We start from the raw sequence: 24,105 nt of genomic DNA, 5'->3' as shown, positions 1-24,105 counted from the left end.
TCAAAACATAACAATTCTTAGCACAATTTTGTGCAACAGTACACACTTGCTGTTTCCAATTTAGAGACATATCAAGTTCAATACCCAGTAATCTCATTGATGCTACTTGTTCTATAGATTTGTTATTTTTCCTGATTAATGTGCTTTCCGTATAAAGATGTTGACGCATAAGGAATTGCATTGTGTAGGTTTTATCAATATTTAAAATTAGTTTATTTTTACTAAGGAAAGCATCTAATGTTTCAAGATTTGATGATATCGAATCTGTCAGGGATTCTAAATCGTTTTCCGAAAACAACAAAGTTATATCGTTCGCAAAAGCTGTGTAATGAGAACTAATACATTGACCTAAATCGTTGCAATAGAGTATAAACAGCAGTGGCCCTAAGACGCTACCCTGGGGCACACCAACATCAATTTCACGACATTCAGATGTAGCTTTTAAATATTCTACAAATTGTTTTCTCCCGTTTAAATAGCTTTTTAACAAATTATTTATTTTGCCTCGCAGCCCATACCGTTCAATTTTTTGCAGCAATATTGTGTGATTCACACAATCGAATGCTTTTTGCAGGTCAACAAATATTGCGAACACCTTGTTACCGGAATCAAGTTCTGTGTAAATTTTGTCCAAAATTTTGCAGAGAGCAAGTGATGTAGATCTAGATTTTCTAAAACCGTATTGCTGCGGTGAAAATAGATTGTTTGTATCTAAGAAGTTAGTGATCTGTTGAGTCAAGGGTTTTTCAAAAACTTTAGAAAAAACAGATAACAAGGCAATAGGTCTATAGTTACTCATCGAGTATGGGTTGCCTTTTTTGAAAAGACAAATTACTTTAGAAATTTTTAGTTCATTTGGAAAGTAGTCATTTTCAAAACATTCATTTATTAACAGAGTTAGCGGTTTTATTAAAAGTGCGCTCTTTTTTAAAATTGAGACAGGAACTAAATATGGACCAGAAGAGTGCGTATTTTTAAAATTATTAATTACATTTAAGACTTCTGTTTCGCTAACCGGTCTAACGAAGAAAGATTTCGGGTTTATGGAATGTAAGTACTTTTGCTCAATATCCAGTGAAGAGTGACAAGGATCAGTTCTGTTGTTTTGTTGCGACGAAAATAGTTCTTTCGGTAAATTGATAAAATAGTTATTAAACATTAGATATGAGAGTCTTGTTTGTAACTTCGATTCCGTCGATAGTTATGCTGGAGACATTATTTATTTTAGATGGTTTACTATTTTTATTAATGATTTTCCACAGTCTTAGATTTGCAATTTGAATTTAAGATTTGTTTGTTAAATGACAGTTTCTTCGCAGTTCTTATTGTTTTTCTATACAGAGTGGCCCAACGAGAAGTATACAGAGGGCTTTTAGGATATTAAATTTAGAAATTTTGAAAAATCCTCGAACACGTCAATTTTGTATTCGAGGGGCACAACTTTTGGAATACAAATCACGAACCCACGTCTTCACCCCTCTACGTAGGGAGCTTAACCCCTAAAATTTTAAATGGAATCCTATGGCAAATGGCACATGTTTTGAAAGCCAATTTAATCGTAATTACTAATCTGCTTTCCTTTATAAATTCTATTGATTCGTTTCGGAGATATTCGCATTTGAAATGGTTTTTTCTAAAAAAACCAAAACAAATGCGATCTAAGTTACCTTGTATTAAAATAAATTTTAATACAAGGTTTAAATTGTGCAAAAATAACAAATAACTTTAAACACACAGCTCGAATTGCCTTCCGCCTGCTTCCATGCAATAACAAAGATTTGCTTCAAAACGCTGCCGTACATGTTGGAAGATTTTAGGGGTAATCGCTCGAAATTGTTGAGTTATACCATAGTGTATTCTATTCTTACACTATGGTTATACGTGCTCGCAACCCTTGTAATGTTCCGGGCGGAGTAGCATAAACCTTATTCTTTAAATATCCCCACAAGAAGTAATCTAAAGGACTTAAATCAGGGGAAAAAACCATTTCAAAAGCGAATATCTCCGAAACGAATCAATAGAATTTAAAAAGCAAAGCAGATTAGTAATCACGATTAAATTGGCTTTCAAATAATGTGCCATTTGCCATAGGATTCCATTTAAAATTTTAGGGGTTACGCTCCCTACGTAGAGGGGTGAAGACGTGGGTTCGTGATTTGTATTCCAAAAGTTGTCCCCCTCGAATACAAAATTGACGTGTTCGAGGATTTTTCGAAATTTCTAAATTTAATACCCTAAAAGCCCTCTGTATACTTCTCGTTGGGCCACTCTGTATATTGACTTATATTTCCGGTAATAATCAGCATCAATTAAACCATAGTTACTTCTTAGATGTAATTCCTTTAAATTGGTTGTTGAGATTATTAAACCTTTTGTAAGCCAGTTGTTATTGCAATCATTACTAATTTGAGGTTTGCGAGTGACTTTAAAGCTCGTTTTGAAGTAATCTTTGACTTTATTGTAGAAAAAGCAAAACTTTTTTCAATCTCGTGATTTGGATTATACACAGGTAACCACGTTTCCTGCTTTAACAAATTCAAAAATATCTCGATATTTTTATTTGAAAAAGATCGGTATTCATAGGTAGTGTTTTGGTGGGGGTGACGATTCGTGAGTAATTCAACTAACTGTAACGTGTGATCTGATAATCCGTTCTCCACAACAGCTTTATTCGTAATTTGGATATCTGGATTTGCAAAAATGTAATCGATTGCAGTAGCGCTTCGTTTTGTAAATCTGGTTGCTTCAGTGAAAATGGTTTCTAAGCAGTATGAATTTGTAAGATCGAATAGAGCTGTTTTGCCTTTGGATTCTCTGTTAGAAAATTTATGTTAAAGTCCCCGCACAGAATTATGTTGTACGACGGATATTTGTTGGTTATATGTTTTACTACAGGAATCTACCGCATAAATTTACCCACGGGTTAAAATAAGAGCGGAATATCTGGACTGGAATGTGGACTATTATTACATTACATTAAAATGAGAGAGACACAAATAAATTTATACAGTGCTATATTTATTAAGAAGTAGACATAGGAATTTATGTTCTTTGTTTCACTGGTGCTGAACCTGACGTCATAAATGTGATTCTCTCTTCATTACATTTAAATCGATTGAGACAAAAAAATTACGTCATTAACGTAAGTCGTGACAAATAAACCAATTGATCTGTCATAATATCAATCCGTCAAACGTTTCGTTATAGACAGATTTCCAGTGTTGATTAGGTAGTTTGTGTTAAAAGTGAAGTAAATATCATCAAAGTTAAAAACGCTTAGGCAAGTCGACAGTGCAGCAACGCCGTTAATAGACAAGTATTTTAAAAATTTTACCACATAGGTAATGGTTCGATTCGCTCATATCATGAATTTAGGTCATTCCCGTTACCATTAGGTAAATATGACGAACCGATACACAGAATGAAGATGTTCGCCAGAACACTTAGCTATTGAATTGATTTTATAGGTGAGAAGTTACACTCCGTTCGTTACACAGTAATCTTCAACGACTTGATGGCGTAGAAATATCTGGTACCTCTTTGTCCCGCAGTTTGAACAAACTGAAATTCACGTGGCGGAGATGCACCGTCTCCAATAGATTATTTTTAATGGAACAGCCCTATGCAGTTCAAAGAAGACTACAATTTTTGAGAGACTTTAAACACAACGAAACTTCACTCTTTCCATTACGCCCTGTGGTTTTAGACGAAACCTGGATATACAGTAAAGGGTCTTTTAGAAGAAGCTGGCAAGATGGTACTCTCAAAACAGTTAGAAAAAGAAGTAGTGAAGGGTCCGGTATATACCTAATACTCCATGCAGGATCAGAAGATGGATTTGTGGTGTAGTGTCGCTTTTTGTCTTTTGTACATACGATTTGAATATGAACATTTGAGAGTTTTTTCTTCACTACCTGTTTTCTTTCACAATTGCGTTTTTTTTTAAAATAAATCGGATCAGAAGATATTCAAGATCCTTATGCGAATATCTCGACTGTGTGGCAAAAGAACAGAAACTGTATGTATGCGTTGTTATTTCAATGAGCCAGTGGTATAATGACTACGCTTTATCTCAAATTTGTAAGATGTATAAATGCAAAAGGCTTACCGATAAACCATGGTCTATTCTACTTCTGCAAATGGCTAGTTAAGGGTCATTAAAATTCGCGCAACTTAACGCGTATTCTTCACATTGGTAGCATACTTAATTTCACATCAACATTATGTAAACAAAATATTAATTTACGAACTGCCTAAACAAACTTTAAGCTACAAATGTTCCTATGCGTTTTCTGTAACCATCATACACTTCATCTCAAAGAGTTTCGGATGCTCTGGCAGTATCCATTTGGATGTGCAAAGAATCGGTTACATGAGGATGATTACAAACGGTTGAAAAGGTTTAATTCATACCAACGGACTTCCTCTACATAAAATACATGACCATTTAGCCATTATAAAACCTAAGAACAGGAAAAAAACCTATCAGAACCAGATGCCTTACAAGTGATTGTCAACTTGGGCGGTCTAATAATGATGAACGATAGTGACACCTTAATAAATAAGTTGAAACGTCAATGTGACAATATGTAAACCAACTACTAATTTACGACCTGCCTTAATTTTGCTATGACGTCAGATAGTGTGACGAAAGGTTCAGCACCCTTGAAACAAAGTATACCTACACATATACTGATGTTCATATTTTGCCACCATTAGGAGGCAGTACAAGTGATTAAAATATATCATAGCTATATAACCTGATTAAGTACTACATGCTTAAGCCAAAACGTTAACATTGATCAACTAAATCTACGGGAAAAAATTAATAAGATGGCAACATTGGCCAAAAATCAAAAAGTGAATAGCGTTCAAATGACATCGAAACAGATAAAAATAAACAAGGTGTTTTATTTTAAAAAAGGTTACTTATTGACACCATAAAAATATGACACCCTGTACCTTCAAAAATAATTTCTATAGTTGACATTTGCATACACCGTTGTTTTATATTTGTTATGAGGTACGATATACGAAAGACTGACGCACTGTTGCAGGGCCTTGTATAGAAAATTTACATTTTTGGTCACTTAATTCCGCTTGTAAGATGGATGAATATGACGACGTACCTCTACTTCAATGGGCTGCTCAGTTAGCCACAGAACCAAGAATTGAAATAAAGGAGCTCATAGGAATAGATACCAATGTTGCCATGTGTGGCCCAGTTACTGAGAAGGAGATATTATCAAAAGTCAAAAGCACTAATCACACCACTGATGAAGGGAACGAAGACCAAGAAGAACTAACAATATGCGAGGCTATTAATAATATTCACTTTTGAAGAAGAGTTTAATTCTGATGTTATCCAAGAAATCTTGATGAAAATAACACATAAAAGATATTTGACTCGGATTAAGAAAAAAAAGACAAAAATAACAGATTACTTTAAAAAATGTACTGTAACTGTTGCAAATTATTTTTATTGTATACCAGATGTTAAATTTTAATAGGTTGAATGAGTAGGTTCTTATCTGTGAGGGTAGAGGAAGTGATCACTTTAACCGCAAGAGTAGATAAATTGAAACAGATGATTATGTATTCTAATGACATCTGTCATTCTTATTTCAAATGGGACACGGAGCACGATACAAAGTGACGTTCATAAAATATGAAAATGCTGTTTCTATGGAAACGACCGCGACGGCAAAACCTAAACTTGCTATTTTTCACGTCTTAATTAAATTCAGAATTGGATCCTGCTATAAAGTAAAGTTTTGTATTATACACGACGATAAAAGGGAAACTAACCATCTCGTGAAAGTTAATCACTCAATGGTTAAAATATTCCTTTATTGTCTGATATAATAAATAACTATTACACGGCCGGTTTTTAAACATACAGCACTGCTGGTATCGTACGCATATGCGGCATACCGTACGTGCACGGAACGTCCAGTTCGTACCGTCATCAACGCGACGGCGCTGCGGTCACACCTCTGTCCTTTCAATGCTTGTTATCTATCAACCGGATAGAATGGGTGAAAATGAAGAGTTTAATCTAGAAGTATTTATTGGTGAAGTCGAAAAGATATCATGTTTATAATGAATCAGTAAATGGGTGAAGCCAGTGTCACCTGTTCTGCTTTTAAGATTAATTTTTTTATAAATATAAGCACATTACGTGTTTTTTCTTGTCTTTATCACAGATGTGTGCATTAAATTGTATGTTGCCGGTTCGTTTACGCAACGGCGCCGTACATTTAAAGACCTGACGTGTGCATCAGGTCTTAATAGTCTTTTACATAGTCGGTAATAGCAGGAGTCTGGTAAAATGACAGCTGGTAGGAAAAGTCATAGAGTCCCTTCTCAGGAGGGGTTTTTGATGCGCTGCAGACTGGCGCCGCTGGTAGCGCAACATTGTTTTATGTACCACAATTTGCCAAGATGTGACAGCACTTATCAGTCACTGGGAACAACTATAAATGAAGAAACAAAGATACAATATGCATTCATATTAAGGATTCAAGTAATGTATGTAGGTATCTACTCCTCCAGGCATATCGCTTATAATGACAACCGGTTTCAATGTTTTTATATCCGATGTTGATTGTACATTGATGAATTTTTGGATTCGTCAAAACATTTTAGACATATTTCCTATACCTATCTTCAACTGTTTCGGGAATGTTAAGTGTTTTCGGATTTATTGCAATCATTAACATAAGAAAAAGAAAATACTGGATTACACAAATTCGCTTAACAGTTATTTCCTAGTCTTCAGGAATTTATCTAACTGCATGATAGTAGTTGTCAATGTTATAGTCATATAGTCACTTGCCCAAATTTACCTATTGAATAGGTGAGGTGAGACGGCGCAGCCGGAGAAAGTGCGCTTATGTCCCATCCTAGAGCAAGACATTGACTGACAGGTGGTAGTAATGCAACAGACCTCTGCTTCCACTTCCACAACTGGAATTTTTCCGGTCCACCTCGATTCTGCTATTTTATAAGGAAAGTATGCCGGAATTTCTCAAATATGACAAGGTGTGCTGTGCGCTTTATTTGATTGGGCGAACAGGACGACAGATGACGTGCGCCCCGGGCGGGGTTTGTCAGCTGAGCCAGCCGACAGACTTGCCGTGACTTGTTTGCCTTTATTTACTTTCATTCATCTCATTAGTTTGTCGCAACAATTCGTGTGTTTTATTTCATACCAAATTTTTATGACTAATTAAGTATTCTAGTGTTCATCAAATTATAATAGTATTTACACCTCCGCTCCTGCTTTCGCTTCTGCAAAAAATGTTTTATCTTCTGTCCGCTGCTGCTTCTGTTGTAACACTTCTGTTGCATCACCCATAGGCCTTACAAAGTTCGCTGGGTGTGCTAGTTTGATATACACACCAATTATTTAAAAAATTTCTTCATAACTAATGGAGATAATGGCTTGTGCGAGGATGTTTTTACTTACCCTGTATATTTTGTGTACAAAGTTCAAGCAATTGATGGTTGCTATAGATATGTATGAGGATAAGGAAGGAAATAGGAGGTAAAAATGACTATGAGATAGAGGCAATATATGTATCACTACAGTAAATAATTACAGATAAGATCAAGTAGCAGTGTATAAAATTCTTCAAATTTGAAATAGAACTTCTTTTGTCTACCTCCTCTTTCTCAAATCCGCAACTATTTGGAGCCATATGTGGAATAAAATTTTGGGGCAGATTGATTAACCCTTTAGAGTACAGGGCACAGTTTTTGTTTTTATTTATTGCTAACAGGACGATTTTTGCCAATTTTTTTGGAAAATTGAAAAATGTAATATAGTTTGCATTTTGTATGTCCAACCTGATCCACTGCTGCCTTGCGATCTCTTTTTCGCCATATTGAGGATAATCACAAGAGGAAAGTTATAGGTTTAGAGGTTATACTATGTGGTGGAAGTCGGAACAGGGTACTTTCAAAGTGAAAGTGGAAAATCACATTCAAAGTGTGACTTCAAGCGTGACAAAAAAAATCTTCAGAGTACACTTCTTCAAAATGACATGTGATATATGCACATTTGTGAATTCTTTTGCAATAAATAAGTTAAAGCGTTCCCTGACTTTATGTACACAGTATACATAGGAATATAAGTGGAATACAGTACATGGTATAGGAAAAATGACCCTGTCCCCTGCATTCACTTGAATGACTCATTTTTATTTTTGTGTATGTATGCAAAATATGTTCATCTTTCACCACATTTACAATTAGGGAAACAGAAATATATTTTAAACGTTCAATGAAAACATCACTATTTGCTTACTTATTTGATTGTTTCTATTTTCAGATCGTTACAATCCGGAAAAATGGAAAACGCCTGGCGTAAAAGTGAAAGCGGCCTTTGATTTTAGGGCCACATCACATAACGAACTTAGTTTAAGAGTCAACGACGAATTACTATTGGCGCCGACTTACATTCAGGAGGAGATGAAATTGACGAACACAGGTTGGGCGTTTGCCGTTGGTAACGGAAAAGCCGGATTGATACCGCTAAATTACATAGTTTTATCTAAACGAGTAAATAATGGGGGCGTATTAAAGAATAGCTATAATCACAATAATAATAATAATAATTTAAGTAAGTACAATGAGGAGTTACCTAGTATAGAAAGCAAAGTTCTTCCGAAAAATAACATTAAGAGGGTGAGTTTCGGTGAGAACCAAATAATTGAAAGTAATGGCACAGAAAGAATTGTTAAAATACCTGACGCCGATAACTCTGCATCTAATTGCAACGAAAGCGACGCCGTTGTGAACGGTATTGATAAGGCAAATGTAAATGGTACAGATGGTGAACTCGATGATGTGTTTGCCAATTTAAATTAAATGGCTGTAACTATTATCAGATCTGTTCTGTTATGTCAAATGTAATTATGCCAAACATATAAGACTGTTTCAGCTTTTTTTTTGTACTTTGTGGTTGTCCTTTAGTAGCAGTACTTTCAAAAGCAAATTTAATGTAGCTTGTGGATCCAGTAATAAAATTAAAACCGAAGTCGGCAGCAGATTATTATCAACAAAGAGAATCACAGTGTGACTGTTCATTAGCAATCTTATGTTCATAACCGAGCTCAAGTAAAATCACGTGTTACAATTACAAAGGTGATTAAAAAGAAGTGTTCCTTCTGTAAGTATAGTACTTTTTTACATACTTGGTATAGGGATTGATGAGTAGTGTTTCAATAAAAATTGTCAAACGGCTGAAAAAAATACAATTTAGTAAATGAGCAAACATTGTTTTCTTTTTAGTGTAATTTAGCTATTCATCTTGGTAACTAAACAGTCGTCTTGATATCAATTCCGTAAGTTATTTTAATTTCTTTTTACAGCATTTACATACCAAAAATATGTATATAACTGATGTATTTGTGATGTTTTATCTATTAAAACGTGTAGATGAGAGGTTAAATATATCTTAAAATATGGTGATTTGATTTAAAATACATTCTTAATAAATTCCAAAAAATCAAAAGAAGGAGTAGAAATTACTAGTGTATAAAAAAAAATATGAAAAATAAATATATTACAGAAAATTAAGAGTACCACAGGGAAGCATCTTGACCCTCTACTCTTCTCCATGTACCCCAATATGTAATTAATGTTCGAATTGTATGTCGATGAGTGAAACGATTTTTCCCCGTATCTAGTGTTGCTGACCATCTTAGACTTAATTAAATTGACTTGAAATTTGTACATGCGCTCACGCTCATTCTAAAAGCTATAGTTTGTTGGTCCTTCTGAAAATTTAGTTGCATACATTTATTTCTAAACCATTACCCAGTTTATTACACTTTACCATCAATTTTTATTTTGTTCTAGCGTTTACGAATGATATTGCATTAGAAAAGCCTAATGGTGGGTTTATCTAGTAAGAGAGAGAAAAAAATGAGCTTTCTTTATAGACGCATCACATGAACTATGTCATAAAAAAATTCAAGATGGCGGTCGCACAAAAAACCATGTGTCAACAAAAACTTTAACCTCAAAATATGTGAAGTAATAATAATAAAAATCTTTATTGTTGTTAAGACAAAAACATTTTTTTTATAAACGTCAAGTTTGAATGAGATAAAGAACAAAGGGACAATTACATTTAAAGAATAACTTACGTTGAAATCGGATGAATACCATTGACAATTCTAAATTTTTCGTTTAAGAATGTTTTCATTTTAATTTTGAATATTTTGGAGGGCAATCTTACTACGTCGCGAGGTAGTTGGTTTAAAAATAGAAGCGTTCTAATTTTCATGTCTATATCTCAAACGGTTTGAGTGTGAGAGCTTTGGTCCCATCTTTAATAACGATGTATGTATTCTGTTAAAAGAATTTCTTTATGAATTTCATACACTGACGATGAGCCCAAACTGAAACTTGCTGAAACATGAAAGCATTAAAAAAAAGTTGTGTTGAAACCCAGTGCATTGCCGAGAAATGCAGAAATCAAAGGTAGTTACTATATTCAAAGATTATAAGTATGCTTTATAATACCGGCTGTTAACTTCAATTCAAAACCTGCAAATCCAAAACTTGAAACCTCTAAAACGCCAAACCTCCAAACATTTCAAACTTCACGATGATGTATAACGGAAACAAATAAAAAAAATAAAAATAAAAAAAATAAAAATAAAAAAAAAACCCCGTGGAACGCCTTGATTAATAAGTTAAAACAGTCTGATGTGCATGTAACATGCTTACATACTGATCCCTTCCCTTAATGTAGAACTCCAAACTTATAAGGCTTCTCCGGACCCACATGCAGCTCTTATCATCTTTGTTATACATCTTTCTGTTAAAAAATTGCAATTTGATGCTAATAAAAATAAAGACTAATTTAGCTAACTCTATAATTTGACATTAAATAAGGTTTCACTTTCATATAAATTTAACTTAAACATTACAACATAATTTGATACTTTAAAGATCTTTTAACGCGCGAGATAAGAAGACGGCCATCGTAACTAAGTGACGCAAATATCCATGGTTCAGCAGGGGCCCATTCCGCGCAATAAACGCTGTCTTCGTGTTCGCACCATTGAAGGGGGCCATCTGATAATCTAAAAAGTATGGGTAAATTTAACTTCAAACTTCATTTAGATACACTTACATCTGTTTATTATCTTGATTTTCCAATGGGTCGTCGTGAATGATGCTTTCATTATTTTCTGAGCTGACACTAGCAGCACTGGAGAGAAGGACACGAGCATCCGAACTGGCTGTTAGCAGGAGTTGGTCATGGAAAGGATTAAATCTAACGCACCACACCCTAAAATGAAGATTGAACGATTTTACACTAATTTTGCCAGAATGTCTATTTTCAATAAATGTTTGTGTATGTGTATTTTCTATTCTTAGAACTTTATACTCTAGCTAGAGAAGTAAACTATGTTTTATTGTGATTTTAAATCAGAAGTGTAATTTAGTTTAGTTGGGAAATTAAACTGTATTTTTTGCTTGGTACACTCACGGATTCATTATTTCTATAGGTACAGGGAACGCGCTATAGCATGCCAAAAAACAGCGCAGACCGAATAAGATATCGACAGGGAAAACTTGTCGATTGACATTCCTACTTCAGTGACAGTTAGTTGAGCGTATCGAACTATATTACAGTATCATGCTCGTTATCATGACTACGGCACTGGAGACATTCAAGTAAACTGCGCATCTAAAGCTCTCGCCATGCTTGTAGCTTTATTTTGATACTCAATTTAAAAAAAGGATGATCGCACCAGTAATCTGAGTTATGGCGCTTAAATATGCCGTTTAATGGTAGTTTTTAAAGTATTTTCCTCTCGAAAGTGAAAAATTGCTATGGGCTGCACTTTGTCGTCCGTCACACTTCTCCCTTTTGAGTATTTATATCATTTTTTTACTGTATAATTATAGATTTTTGTATTGCCTCACTTTGAAACTTTATATGTAAACACTACGAATATAAGTAAAATTAACGACATTTTCAGAAATGTTGTTTTGCGCATGCGCAATGCCAACTTTTTTTATTTATGAAGGCATTTAAATGAAATTTTATACATAAGGCATTTGGCATGAAGACAAATCTAACACCAATTGCAAAATTTGGTTTTGCGCATGCGCAATGGCAACTTTCTTATTTGTTAGTTAGTTGCAGTTAAACAAAATATCATATGTAAGCACCTTGAATGAAACTAAAATTAATACCGGTTTCAAAATTACTGTTAACGCATGCTGTATGTTTTATTTATAAAGGTATTCAATGAAATTTCTAATGTAGACAATGCGCAATGCTATTTACGAAAGCATTTATAAAAAGTTCCATATGTAGACACTTCGAATAAATGTAAAACTAATGCCCATTTCAAAATTGGTATGTATTTGTATATGCTCCACTATTTTTCATTAAACTGTATAGACTTCGACGATAGGCGACTCATTTGAAAGAGAATGCGGTAAGGATCTCGTGCTTGCCTGTATTTTTTCCTGGTCCCAGCATTAATATTATTAGGAGGAAAATACGCTCTCGTCAGTTATGTTTGCATAATGACTTTTTAAACTTGTTTGTTTCTTTTGTTTGATTTGTAAAATCCTCAAAAAACGACATTATTGTTACCTGATTGTCTTGATATTGAGCAGAACAAGGGAAAAATTAATAGGATACGAGGAATCGCATACAATTTTCAGTAGGGGAATTTTTGGACAATTCGTATTCGGAAACCTACGAGTAAAAAATAAAAGGAGAGAACCTTGCATTAAAAGGGGACGAGACGGAAATGGACAAAAAGGAAGTTATAAGAGTACGAGAAGAATGGGGGGAAACGCGTCATTATTGGCAGTGGTGTAATAAAACAAAACTGACATCCTCTCTTCTGTTTTATGATAAGTCAAGTGGACACAACTGACAAGCGCAAAAGAAGTGATATGATATATTCTCTCCTCTTATTTTTTACTCGTAGTCGGAAACACAACTTTTAATCTGGCTCATAGTCAATAGCTGATCCTTGAACTCGATTGGCGAAGGTTTGATATCGCCGAGGATATTGTCGTGTCTTTTTGTTCTCGTGTAATGTATTTTTTGACACATCCTATGCACTACAATCATGTGTCGATGAAAATAAAAAGTATTATTAGATGAAGAACAGACAGACGGACGGACAAAATATTCACATACGAAGAATAATTCCTTTCGAAAAATTCCCCTAAAACCCAGAAACACTGACAAATGAGTCTATAACTAAAAAAAAGGAATACAGGGTGTTTCGAAATTCGCGCACACGGACCGTGGGATGGTGTTATACAACGAAAACTGAATAAAAAGTTCCTCTACCAGTTTTTGATCAGACCGGCACTTTTTTTTTCGACGTGCTGAAGCTTGTTTACTAGCAGACGGCGGACATTTTGAACAACTGTTGTAATTACGTACTTGTCATAATTATAGTTTATTTTGAACCTTCTTTTGTTGTTAAAAATGGGTAATTATTAAGTTTAACCAGTGGCGCAGCGAAGGGGGGGGGGCGGAGATTTTTAAAACCGCAGTACCTCGAAAAATAGCGGTTTGATGGAAAACTGGTAGAGGAACTTTTTGTTCAGTTTTTGTCGTATAACACCATATATATGAAGAATTCTACTTCAAATGAGGTTTCACTTAGACTGGAAGCTCAGATCAGTTTAATCCACAGTGCGTTGTTTATTTTGAAATTCGATCAAATACTTCGAGAAATGCCTCTATGAAACCACCACTTTTAAAAACCCATTTTGAAACAAAATGTAGTTAAAGGAATTGCAACACCTTTAAACGTCTTCTGGAAAGACCTTCAAAGTGGGAAAACTGAGGGGAAAACACAGTTAAACAATGATAGTACCTATGCAAGTCACAAATCTGAGGCTATATTCACAGTTTTCACTCAGTGCCTTTTAATAGTTTCAACGATTGTGTTTGACAGACTTTGTGAGCCATGCACAATAGGTACCTATAGAAAAATCTCCAGAAAAATGTTCTCCCGAAAGTGTCCACTGTGTAGTTATAGTAGGTACCTGCAAGAATTCACTACTTCACGGGATGGATATTTGCTTTATAGTATGCAGAAGAAAATTGTACTCATTATATCCCTCAAATTAACTCTCACTCACAAAGTGTTGCCAAAGACATTTAAAAATATTAAATTTTAAAGAAACTTTTTGTACAAGTCTGTCAGGATAGGCCTGTAAGTATGTTCCTCTGTTTAAAAGATTGATTGGGGAGGGAGTGGAATGGTATTGCTCCAATTTATAGATAGGTACGTAGGTAGCGTCAGTCTGTAAGAGATGCATTGCACTTTTATGCATCTTTCAGTGGAAAACTGTTATTATGAATAAGTACGTTTTAAATCGCCCAAACTTACCAATGTGAATGATCAGTTCTCGAATAGACTGGAATGGAAGTTTGCCTAAAATCCCAAATTTTGACAAAACCATCGTCACCACATGTAGCAATGTGGTACTGTTTATTTAAATTAAAATCCATATCTCGTGTGAGTTGACTGTGCACATTATCGATATTCCATGCCAGAGACCCCGTTCGAATATCATAAGTTTTCAAGTGGGTGTCAGTTGCAGTCGCAAACTACATTAGAATCACTTTATTACCAAAGTACGTGATGAATAAAATAAAACCTGATTGCCGTTTTGATGCGGATTCCATTTACCCATTGTAAACTTTGGACTATTTTTACCTTCCAACGTGATATGCGAGACGTTTTGGGCATTCTCGCTCAATATATCCCATACTACAATTTGATTATCGGTAACAGATGCCGCTTTCGTCCTATCATTGGGATGAAACTCTGTTGTCTTTATATCATTCCCGAAAGCGGAGGTATCAAATTTCGTTACTATTTCCAAATTATCAATGTTATCGTCGTTAAAAATGTCTGGTATTTTTAAAATAGCCGTTTTCATGGTGCATAAGTTTTCTTTGTTGACCGAATTGTAGCATGATGCTATCAAAGAGGGATCAGTTGGGCTCGCATTCAATTTCCACACTTCTCCATCTGAGTGATGGTATACCTATGATAATTTGGATGGATTAATATTTCAAACAGTGCCTAGTATACTAGACTGTTACCAAAGTTTTTAATGTTGATTTTTCTTCATCAAACTCGACTAAATGAATTTGGTTATTTACTTGTTTTAAGGATTGTGTTCCAACGAAGAACCTGATTTTTTCAGTATCTGCTAGTTGAGCACAAAGGGCCCGAGCCTAAAAATTAGATACAAATTAATGTGATAAACGGTGAAGGAATGAAAGGTGACACTACTAGGGGTTGATTATTAGTTAAGTCAATCTTAGAACATGATACCTATCACTAATACAGACTCATTAGAAATCCCTCACAGCCTTGTTTGCCAAATTTTTGTATTCTCAGACGCATTTTGTGTATCAACACTATGCGCAGTCTTCTTCTTTGCCATCAATAATTTAATATCTACATGTGAAAGCGCACAAAGTTCATTCTTAAGAAGATTGACATAACAAAAGGACTATAAGTATATAATCAAATTGACTCTTGGAGAGCACTTTGATAAAACTAAGGCATGTCAGTAGGTACTAAAGTGCTACTATTAATAATATGTGAAGTCTGTAATTTTGTACCTTTCAGATACATCCCTACTTTGTTTCTATAAAGTAATCAACAGGTTGCCTAAAGGTAGATTACCCTAAAAGCAAAATAATTTTGGATTGTACTACTGTGTAGCTAAAGTTACTACCAAAAAAGTTAAAATTGCTCCACTATTTACCTGAAACTCAAGCCCGTAAATTACGGAATTTTCGTTTTCCATTTCAATCTAATGTAATAAATAATCTACCGTGAATCCTGAGGCCTTTGTTTATTCATTTAATGAAAATAAATAAAGGTGAGAACTGAGAGGAAGACCATCTATTATATTTTTGAGGTTATGTGATGTTAGTATACAGGGTGGTGACTTGCGTAACGCATCATAGGGATTTCAATGTAAAATTCATAACATGCGATTATTGGCTCCCCAAATTATTTTAGAGCAAAAATGTATTAAGGTTTTTTGTAGAAAAAAAATTTTTACGTCAATCAACCGCATTACTTTTCAATTTTTTGCATAATAAAGACGGAAAATTGGGAAAATAAAACCCGCATCTTTTTCAATAATCTGTGATGCCATGGAATTTTCTAAAACAAGAAGATGTCCAGTTATCAATTAGCAGCAGTTCGAAATGGATTTTATGATCGACTTGGTTACTGTCTTGCAGATAATGGTGACTTATTCGAACATTTATTGTTAATTGTTATATTAGGAAACCGTTTTTAGTAATTTGGTCTTTGTTTATGTTGAATTCGCTGTTCTAAATATAATACTTTTTTATAGAATTTGATTTGTTTTATAGCAGACATTCCATGGCATGACGGATATTGGAGTAGTTTTTGTATTATAAAATTCCATGGCATCACAGATTATTGAAAAGATGCGGGTTTTATTTTTCCAATTTTCCGTCTTTATTATGTAAAAAATTGAAAACTTAATACGATTAATTGACGTAAAAAATTTTTTTCTACAAAAAACCTTAATACATTTTTGCTCTAAAATAATTTGGGGAGCCAATAATCGCATGTTATGAATTTTACATTGAAATCCCTATGATGCGTTACGCATGTCACCACCCTGTATATTCATATTGGTATGGTGATAAACAGCATATTGGTATGTTGGTATCTCGTAAACTACACTGCACAGCACTGCACTGCACCATTGGTTATGTGTATATGGTATATCTGTATAATCAATGACTTTTGTATATTGTATGCCTTGAATTTATAAACTCATAACATAATATATGGATTTTATACTACAAGTAGAATTTTTTTTCTGGTGGATTTTAATATTTTATACAATTCTACAGAGGGGTCAGAAACGTTACCACAAGCATAATTGGCTCGCGGCGCCCAAGCGTTATTTATCCAGAAACCACACGGCTGATTTGAAAATGTATAGGAATGTTATGTTAAATGTAGTAGATAATACATATAATGAATGATCCTTTGCTAAATCTTAAGTCTAAATACTATCCTTCCAAATCGCCATCAGCAAAGAAGTGAATTCTGGAATCACTAGTATTTGGGGCACAGCTTACTTAAGCTGTGTTTGGGGTTTAAAATTACTATTATCATAACTCATAAGAGAGGGCGCTGCTAGTAACTCTGTTAGTTTAATTGCTGACATGGCAGAATAAGGTCAGCACGTTAAACCCAATTCGTTATCGCTTCTCGGCCTATGGCTAAGATCAAAGTGTAGTATCTGTTCTTATCAGCTTAATATCTGATACGACCCGCATGCGGGTCCAGTATATTAAACTGATTTTTGGAAATTGACGGAGGTTAGGGGCTTGCTCCACCTCCGTCGCGGGTTGGCCCGGTCTTGCAGTACCTCCGGGATCGGCCCAAATAAACAAATAAAAACAAAGATATAATTGCTGCCAATGGCTTTTTTTTGGGTCTAGGAACTTCGTCGATCCCCCCAAAGCCGACACGATATTTTGATGGTTCTATATCGCCGATACACTAAGCCGCGAACGTGACCAAACGCCGACTATTCGAAAAACCACACACTCTGTTCAAGCACAGCCGTCTATAATTACAAGCCGTGCTGAGAATTATGGCAACACTGCATGGTAGGCCGCTTTCCTAATTCAACTTGACAGATTTCAGGTGTATTTTTTATGTGTGTTTTGGGTGTAATATTCCTTTTTACCTGTTTTAACAGAGCGAGATTGCGACAATTTGTGTTACTCCGTACGGAATGAACAGAAATTATTATTCAGGTAAGTTGCTAAACGAAATATATCGATTTGTTGTCATAACCTCTAAAGCAGGCTACTCCTTAGTGGGCCCTTTATAAGCACTTGTATTTGTTCAAAGTACCTGTACAAGCTCAAATATGACCTACACACTACGTGGTACGTAAGTACGGTAAGTGTTTATCGTGAAAGAATACAATAATTATTTTATTAGTTGGTATTTCAGATATTCTAGCACGGACATGTCAAGTCGATTTTCTGAAGGAACCTTCCGACTTATTCCCAGGAGTACACGGTACGGGAATTTGAAGTCTACGGGGCTCCCCTCTTTAAAAGCTTCGTACATAGACCCACTGGAGTAGTGACTGGCTTAAAATCTGCCATTCCGAATCACACCTGGTCGTTGATAAAACTTCGCTGATGCACAGCGATTTACTGTCCTTTTGCCGAAATTAAGTGCCTAAGCGTGTTCTTCACCTCGACCTCTTTCGACAGAAGTTCACCAATTTCGGAGATCTCGATGGAAAACACGTTATGATGCAGTTACCAATTTACAGCGTTCCGAATTTTAACGTCAAATAAAAATGTTATTATCTACTTTTGTAAATAAATAAAATATATGTACAATTGTAAGCTGCTTAAATATCTTTCTTCTGTATTAAAACCACCAAGGCGAAACACAGGAGAGAGGAAAAATGCAATTTTTCAAGAGCAACAAGACGCCATTAAAATTATATCGGCCCACCGATTGACTTTCGGACAACGTTGCCAAACTTCTCAGCATGGCTTGTAATTATAGACGGCTATGGTTCAAGTTTATTAAGAATTGAGTTTACATTTATAAAAAAAATGTCCTAAACCTACAAATGGATCTAGGACACTTCGCCGAATGCCCACAACGCCGACACGATTTTTTGAAGGTCCATATCGCCGACTAGGGACACTACGCCGACCGTGCCCACATCGTCGACAAGTGTGCAAGGGACACAACGCCGACCATGCCCACTTCGCCGATCGTGCCCACATTGCCGAAACGTGTGCAAGAGACACTAAGCCGAACGTGACCACAACGCCGACTGTTCGAAAATCCAGGCCCCTCATACTCTGTCCAGTGTATGAGTTTGCATTTTAAAAACATGTCCTAAACCTACAAATAACCTAATATCCAAAGCTGCTTTGCTTCACACTCCGTCCAGTTTGATTAAGAATTTTCGTATGAGTCTGTAGTTCGAAAAAAGTTAAAAAAAAAACATTCTAAACCTACAATAACCTAACGTCAAAAGCTACTTGGTGTTGCACACCGTCCAGCTTGATTAAGAAGTGTTGTATGAGTCGACGTTATGGTCACGTTCGCCTTAGTGTCCCTTGTTCACTTGTCGGCGATGTGGGCACGGTCGGCGTAGTGTCCGTCGGCGAAGTGGGCATGGTCGGCGTTGTGTCCCTTGCGCACTTGTCGACGATGTGGGCATGGTCCAAGGTTGGTATATTACAGGTTGCCTCGTAACTATCGACCAATAGCAATCGAGGCGCGAATACGTCACTGGTATCCCACGATTTAAACGAAGTAATAAATGCATGCAGCCACCTGCCACACAGCTAGAAAATTTGATACGGTTTGATGCGTAGCTATTGTTTACAGTTCTTTCATGATGTTTGAATCGTTTAACTAATGAAACACAAATATTCAGTTTTATATTATAAATTTAGTAATTATAAATCGTCGTATAATACAGTCAATCTTCATCTGACGTACCAGTCTTTACCGTGAAAGATAAACAGCTTCATCTAACAATCCATCGCGTGGTCACATTTTTCTTCCAATTCTCTTAACGTAGTTTATACAGTCTCTACACTTACTTTTCGATTTGTAGATGAGATAGGCGGGATCAACGAGACCATATGATCCTCCTGCTTTGGTCAGTTTTAAACCCGTTCATCTTCTGCCGACCGCCTTTCCTAAACATCATTTTCTTTCATTTTTCCGTAAATATCGTTGACCGCCAATCAACAATGTGTAATGTATTGGGTTTTTCCCAAAATTGATATTCGACTTCGCCCTACAATTCAGTATGGAATAAACGTTGTGTAAAGTAACATGTTTGTTTCCTTCTCCGGCCCCGTGCAAATACAACATTGGCGACGTGGATTTGGATTTTTAAAGGATATGGTTAACATTTAGAAATAAATTGTGCATCGGTTAAACAATGGCTGTCAGTGCCGCAAGTGTTGGACATTTACCAGAATTTAGTTTCAAAAACAGTGATTGGACAATCTATAAAGCGCGATTAAACAATTATTTTGTGGCGAACGGCATTCAAGATGATGTTAAAAAACGTGCTATTTTGTTAAATTGTTTATGTGAGCAAACATATAAACTGGTTTATGACTTGTGTATTCCTAAAACGCCAGAAGAACAGTCATTTGATAATTTAATTAAAGTGTTAAATAATCATTTTGCACCAAAAGCGTCGTGTTTGGCGGCAAGATACAAGTTCTACAACGCCAAAAAGACAGACACTGAATCGGTGAATGATTGGGCAGCGCGAGTACGTGGTTTAGCAACACATTGTGAGTTTGGAACAGAATTACCAGTTGTTCTTCGTGATATTTTTATCATGGGATTTAATCCAGGTCCTATTTTGGACAGGTTACTCGAGGAAAAAGTGACAGTTTCGTTATCAAGTGCCATTGAAATTGCTTTCAATAAAACAGCCGTAGTTAATCATTTTGATTTGCAGAAAGTCGTTTGTAAAGAGGAACCCGACCTTCATCATATCAGTTCCGGTAGCCGCCACAAGTTACGTGGTAAATGCACGGTTTGTGGGCGATCAACCCATATGGCAAAAGACTGCAAGTACCGCGACTATTCTTGTCATCGTTGCAACAAGAAAGGACATCTGGCACCCGTTTGTCCAGTAAAATCATCTTCTCAACAATCACCAGGGTCGTCTCACCGCAAGTCTAAAAGTAAGGTACCGTCGAATGTTAATCATTTTATGGACGAGGAAAATGCTAGTGAGTTTGAAAAAATGTCATTGTTTTCAATTACTTCTAAGCAAAATGTGCCTATAATGATAAGCGTATTGGTCGAAGGTGTAGAACTGGAATTTCAATTAGATACTGGGTCTAGTATATCTGCAATTTCGTATCAATTGTACAGAGAACTTTTCTTTAAGTTTGCGCTTATCGAAACCGATAAGTCATTGTATTTTTATAATGGTGTCAAAATACGACCATTAGGATATCTTAAGTTAAAAATTACCTACAAAAATAAGGTTAATTATTTAAACTTTTTTGTTATTGAAGATGGTAGCTGTCCTATTTTAGGCAGAGATTTTTTGTATTCTTATAATTTAAATATTTGCGATAAGAATGCGAGCGTAAATTTTGTTAATGCAGATTTGGAACAAATAATTTCCAAATATTCTAACGTTTTTGCACCAGGTCTTGGTAAATTTAATAAAGGGGTGTTTACGTTGCAATTAAAAGAGACCACTGTAACACCAAAGTTTCACAAACCTAGACCACTGCCATATGCGTTAAGAGATAAGGTAGAAAAGGAATTAGATAACTTAGAAAAGTTAGGTGTGATATCGTCTGTAGATTATAGTGAATGGGCTGCACCCATTGTGTGTGTGTTAAAAAAAAACGGTAATGTACGTATTTGTGGAGACTTTAAAGTTACCTGCAATCCATATTTGATAGCGGATTTTCCTTGTATTCCACGAATCGAAGATTTGTTTAGTACGTTACAAGGTGGAGAATTTTTCTCTAAATTAGATTTATCACAGGCATACCAGCAAGTGGAATTAGACGTAGCTTCTAAACAATATGTTACTATATCTACTCATAAGGGTCTTTATAGATATAATAGGCTTCCATATGGAATAGTTTGCGCGCCAGCAAAATTTCAAAAATTAATTAATAGCATTTTACAAGGGCTACCTGGAGTCATAGCATTTTTAGATGACATCCTCATTACTGGGAGAAATGAAAATGAGCATTTGAATCGATTAAAATCAGTCTTAAGTAAATTACAAGATTGTGGTTTAAAATTAAGTCGTAATAAATGCTGTTTTTTTCAAAAATCAGTTCAATATTTAGGATTCGTAATTGATAAGGATGGTTTACATCCTACTGAAGATAAAATCCTAGCAATTAAGAATGCACCAATTCCAACTAATGTAACGCAGCTAAAATCTTTTTTGGGACTTGTAAATTTTTATGGTAAATTTGTTCCTAATTTAGCAACGCTGTTATACCCTTTATATTGTTTACTTAAAAAAAACTGTAACTGGAGTTGGACTTCAGATTGTCAAAGGTCATTCGAAAAAGTAAAACTTATTTTGTTGTCTGCTGATGTTTTGGTTCACTTCAATCCAGAATTGAAAATTAATTTGTCTGTGGATGCATCACAATACGGTATAGGTGCAATCCTTTCTCACACATTCGAGAATGGAAGTGAAAAACCTATTGCCTATGCATCACGTTCCTTGAATGAAGCAGAGAAAAAATATAGTCAAATAGAAAAGGAAGGTTTAGCGATAATTTTTGGACTGCGAAAATTTCATCAATATCTTTATGCTAAAAGATTTACTTTGGTCACTGATCATAAACCTTTAATTTCTATTTTCAATCCGAAGAAAGGTATACCTCAATTCTGTGCAAATCGTTTAAAACGATGGGCAGTAATATTATCGAATTATAATTATGAGATCGAATTTGTTCGTTCTGAACATAATATGGCGGATAGTTTATCTCGATTACCTTCTCCGTCACAAGAAATTGAGGAATCTGATTTTGATTATTGTAATTTTTTTGAAACCAACAATGATTTTCCTATCGATTTTAAGTTAGTTAAAGATAAAACTCAACAAGATGAAACTTTAACAGAAATTATAAAACGAGTTAGGTATGGTTGGCCTGAAAATGTTAGTTTGAAACATGATAATAGTGATCTTAAGTGCTACTTCATTCGTAGAAATGAATTGACCATTGAAGATGATTGCCTATTGTGGAAAGATAGATTAGTTATTCCCACGGAATTAAGGAGCATTCTCTTAAATCAATTACATTTAACCCATATGGGTGTAGTAAAAATGAAAAGTATGGCTAGATCGTATTTTTGGTGGCCAAATATTGATAAGGACATAGAGAATACTGCTAAATTTTGTCAATCCTGTATATTACATAAAAAGTCACCTTCAAAAGCAAAATTATCTCCATGGAACTGGCCAAATTCTCCTTGGGAGAGACTACATGTTGACTTTATGGGACCATTTCTTGGCAAACACTTTTTCATAATTTTAGACGCTCATAGTAAGTGGATCGAAGTTTTTCCAATGACTACAATTACCAGTAGTTCCACAATTCAGGTACTGCGTACCACGTTTGCAAGATATGGCCTTCCTAAACTGTTAGTTTCAGACAACGGTACCCAATTTGAATCACTCGAATTTAAACAATTTTTAAGGAAAAATGGCATAAAATTTATGACCTCACCTCCCTATTCCCCTCATTGTAATGGAGCCGCAGAAAACGCGGTTAAGACTATTAAGAATGCACTTAAAAATGCACTAGGTAAAAACACCAAACTTGATTTAAATATCATTTTAAGTAATTTCTTGTTTGACTATAGAAACACTAACCATTGTACAACAGGAGTATCCCCCGCATATTTAATGTTAGGTAGGAATTTAAGAAATAGGTTTAGTTTAATTAAGCCAAACGAAATTGTAACAAGTAGGGTTAAAGCTAGTCAGATTAAGCAGTGCAAACATTATAAGGGAAAAAGTGAAGTGCGTTATGAACCGGGTGAAGAAGTGTTGGTGAAAGATTATCGTGTACCCAATAAACCAGTGTGGGTTCAGGGATTAGTTTTAAAGCGCCGTGGTAATTGTACTTATATAGTTAGAGTTCCTGAAATTGATAAAATTTGGAAACGTCATTGTAATCAGTTGCTGAAATTTAAACCAGTTTGTAGTCAGCCATCAATTCCTATGTCAAATTCAGAGACTCCATCTATAACCACCCAGGTACCACATGATGTAAGTAGTGATAGCGATATTGACAATGTACCATTAGCATTAAGTAGGGAGAGAAGACAGATCAAACCACCGGATAGGTTTATGTCATACATTTAAGGTGGACGAATGTAATGTATTGGGTTTTTCCCAAAATTGATATTCGACTTCGCCCTACAATTCAGTATGGAATAAACGTTGTGTAAAGTAACATGTTTGTTTCCTTCTCCGGCCCCGTGCAAATACAACACAAAT

At 35.2% G+C, this 24,105-nt stretch overlaps 2 protein-coding genes and 1 non-coding gene across 3 annotated transcripts in view; 2 read left to right on the top strand and 1 right to left on the bottom strand.

The window, feature by feature from the left end:
- The window catches only part of LOC116160467 (EARP-interacting protein homolog), a 16,190-nt gene extending 223 nt beyond the window's left edge, over positions 1-15,967 (bottom strand). Inside the window, exons 1-6 of the mRNA XM_031473660.1 lie at positions 15,799-15,967; positions 15,125-15,259; positions 14,674-15,066; positions 14,403-14,623; positions 11,153-11,311; positions 10,971-11,102 (exon numbers count right to left, since the gene is read on the bottom strand). Of these exons, the coding sequence (XP_031329520.1) occupies positions 10,971-11,102; positions 11,153-11,311; positions 14,403-14,623; positions 14,674-15,066; positions 15,125-15,259; positions 15,799-15,840 (1,082 nt within the window). The 5' untranslated portion in view covers positions 15,841-15,967. The remainder of the gene's footprint in view (positions 1-10,970; positions 11,103-11,152; positions 11,312-14,402; positions 14,624-14,673; positions 15,067-15,124; positions 15,260-15,798) is intronic.
- Positions 15,968-17,289: 1,322 nt separating this feature from the next.
- On the top strand, positions 17,290-17,479 carry LOC116160741. Its single transcript, XR_004143327.1, has one exon. It is a non-coding gene; the product is annotated as a U2 spliceosomal RNA (small nuclear RNA).
- A 2,552-nt stretch (positions 17,480-20,031) lies between these two features.
- LOC116166015 (uncharacterized protein K02A2.6-like) lies at positions 20,032-23,970 on the top strand. The gene is made up of 2 exons (XM_031480828.1): positions 20,032-21,046; positions 21,227-23,970. Exons 1-2 carry the CDS (start codon positions 20,032-20,034, stop codon positions 23,968-23,970), a joined length of 3,759 nt encoding a protein of 1,252 aa, XP_031336688.1.
- Positions 23,971-24,105: the final 135 nt, after the last annotated feature.

The sequence above is a fragment of the Photinus pyralis genome, unplaced genomic scaffold, assembly GCF_008802855.1.
Source record: "Photinus pyralis isolate 1611_PpyrPB1 unplaced genomic scaffold, Ppyr1.3 Ppyr1.4_LG1, whole genome shotgun sequence".
Classification (NCBI taxonomy): Eukaryota; Metazoa; Arthropoda; class Insecta; order Coleoptera; family Lampyridae; genus Photinus; species Photinus pyralis.
Note: the sequence above shows the minus strand (reverse complement) of the source record. Positions and strands in the feature narration are given on the sequence as shown.

What these genes read in the sequence shown, in the direction of transcription:
- LOC116166015 (XM_031480828.1), top strand. Translation starts at nt 20,032, where the DNA reads ATGGCTGTCAGTGCCGCAAGTGTTGGACATTTACCAGAATTTAGTTTC. An exon ending in GTCATTGTATTTTTATAATG is followed by an intron (nt 21,047 to 21,226) that starts GTGTCAAAATAC and finishes TTGTTAATGCAG; the next exon opens with ATTTGGAACAAATAATTTCC.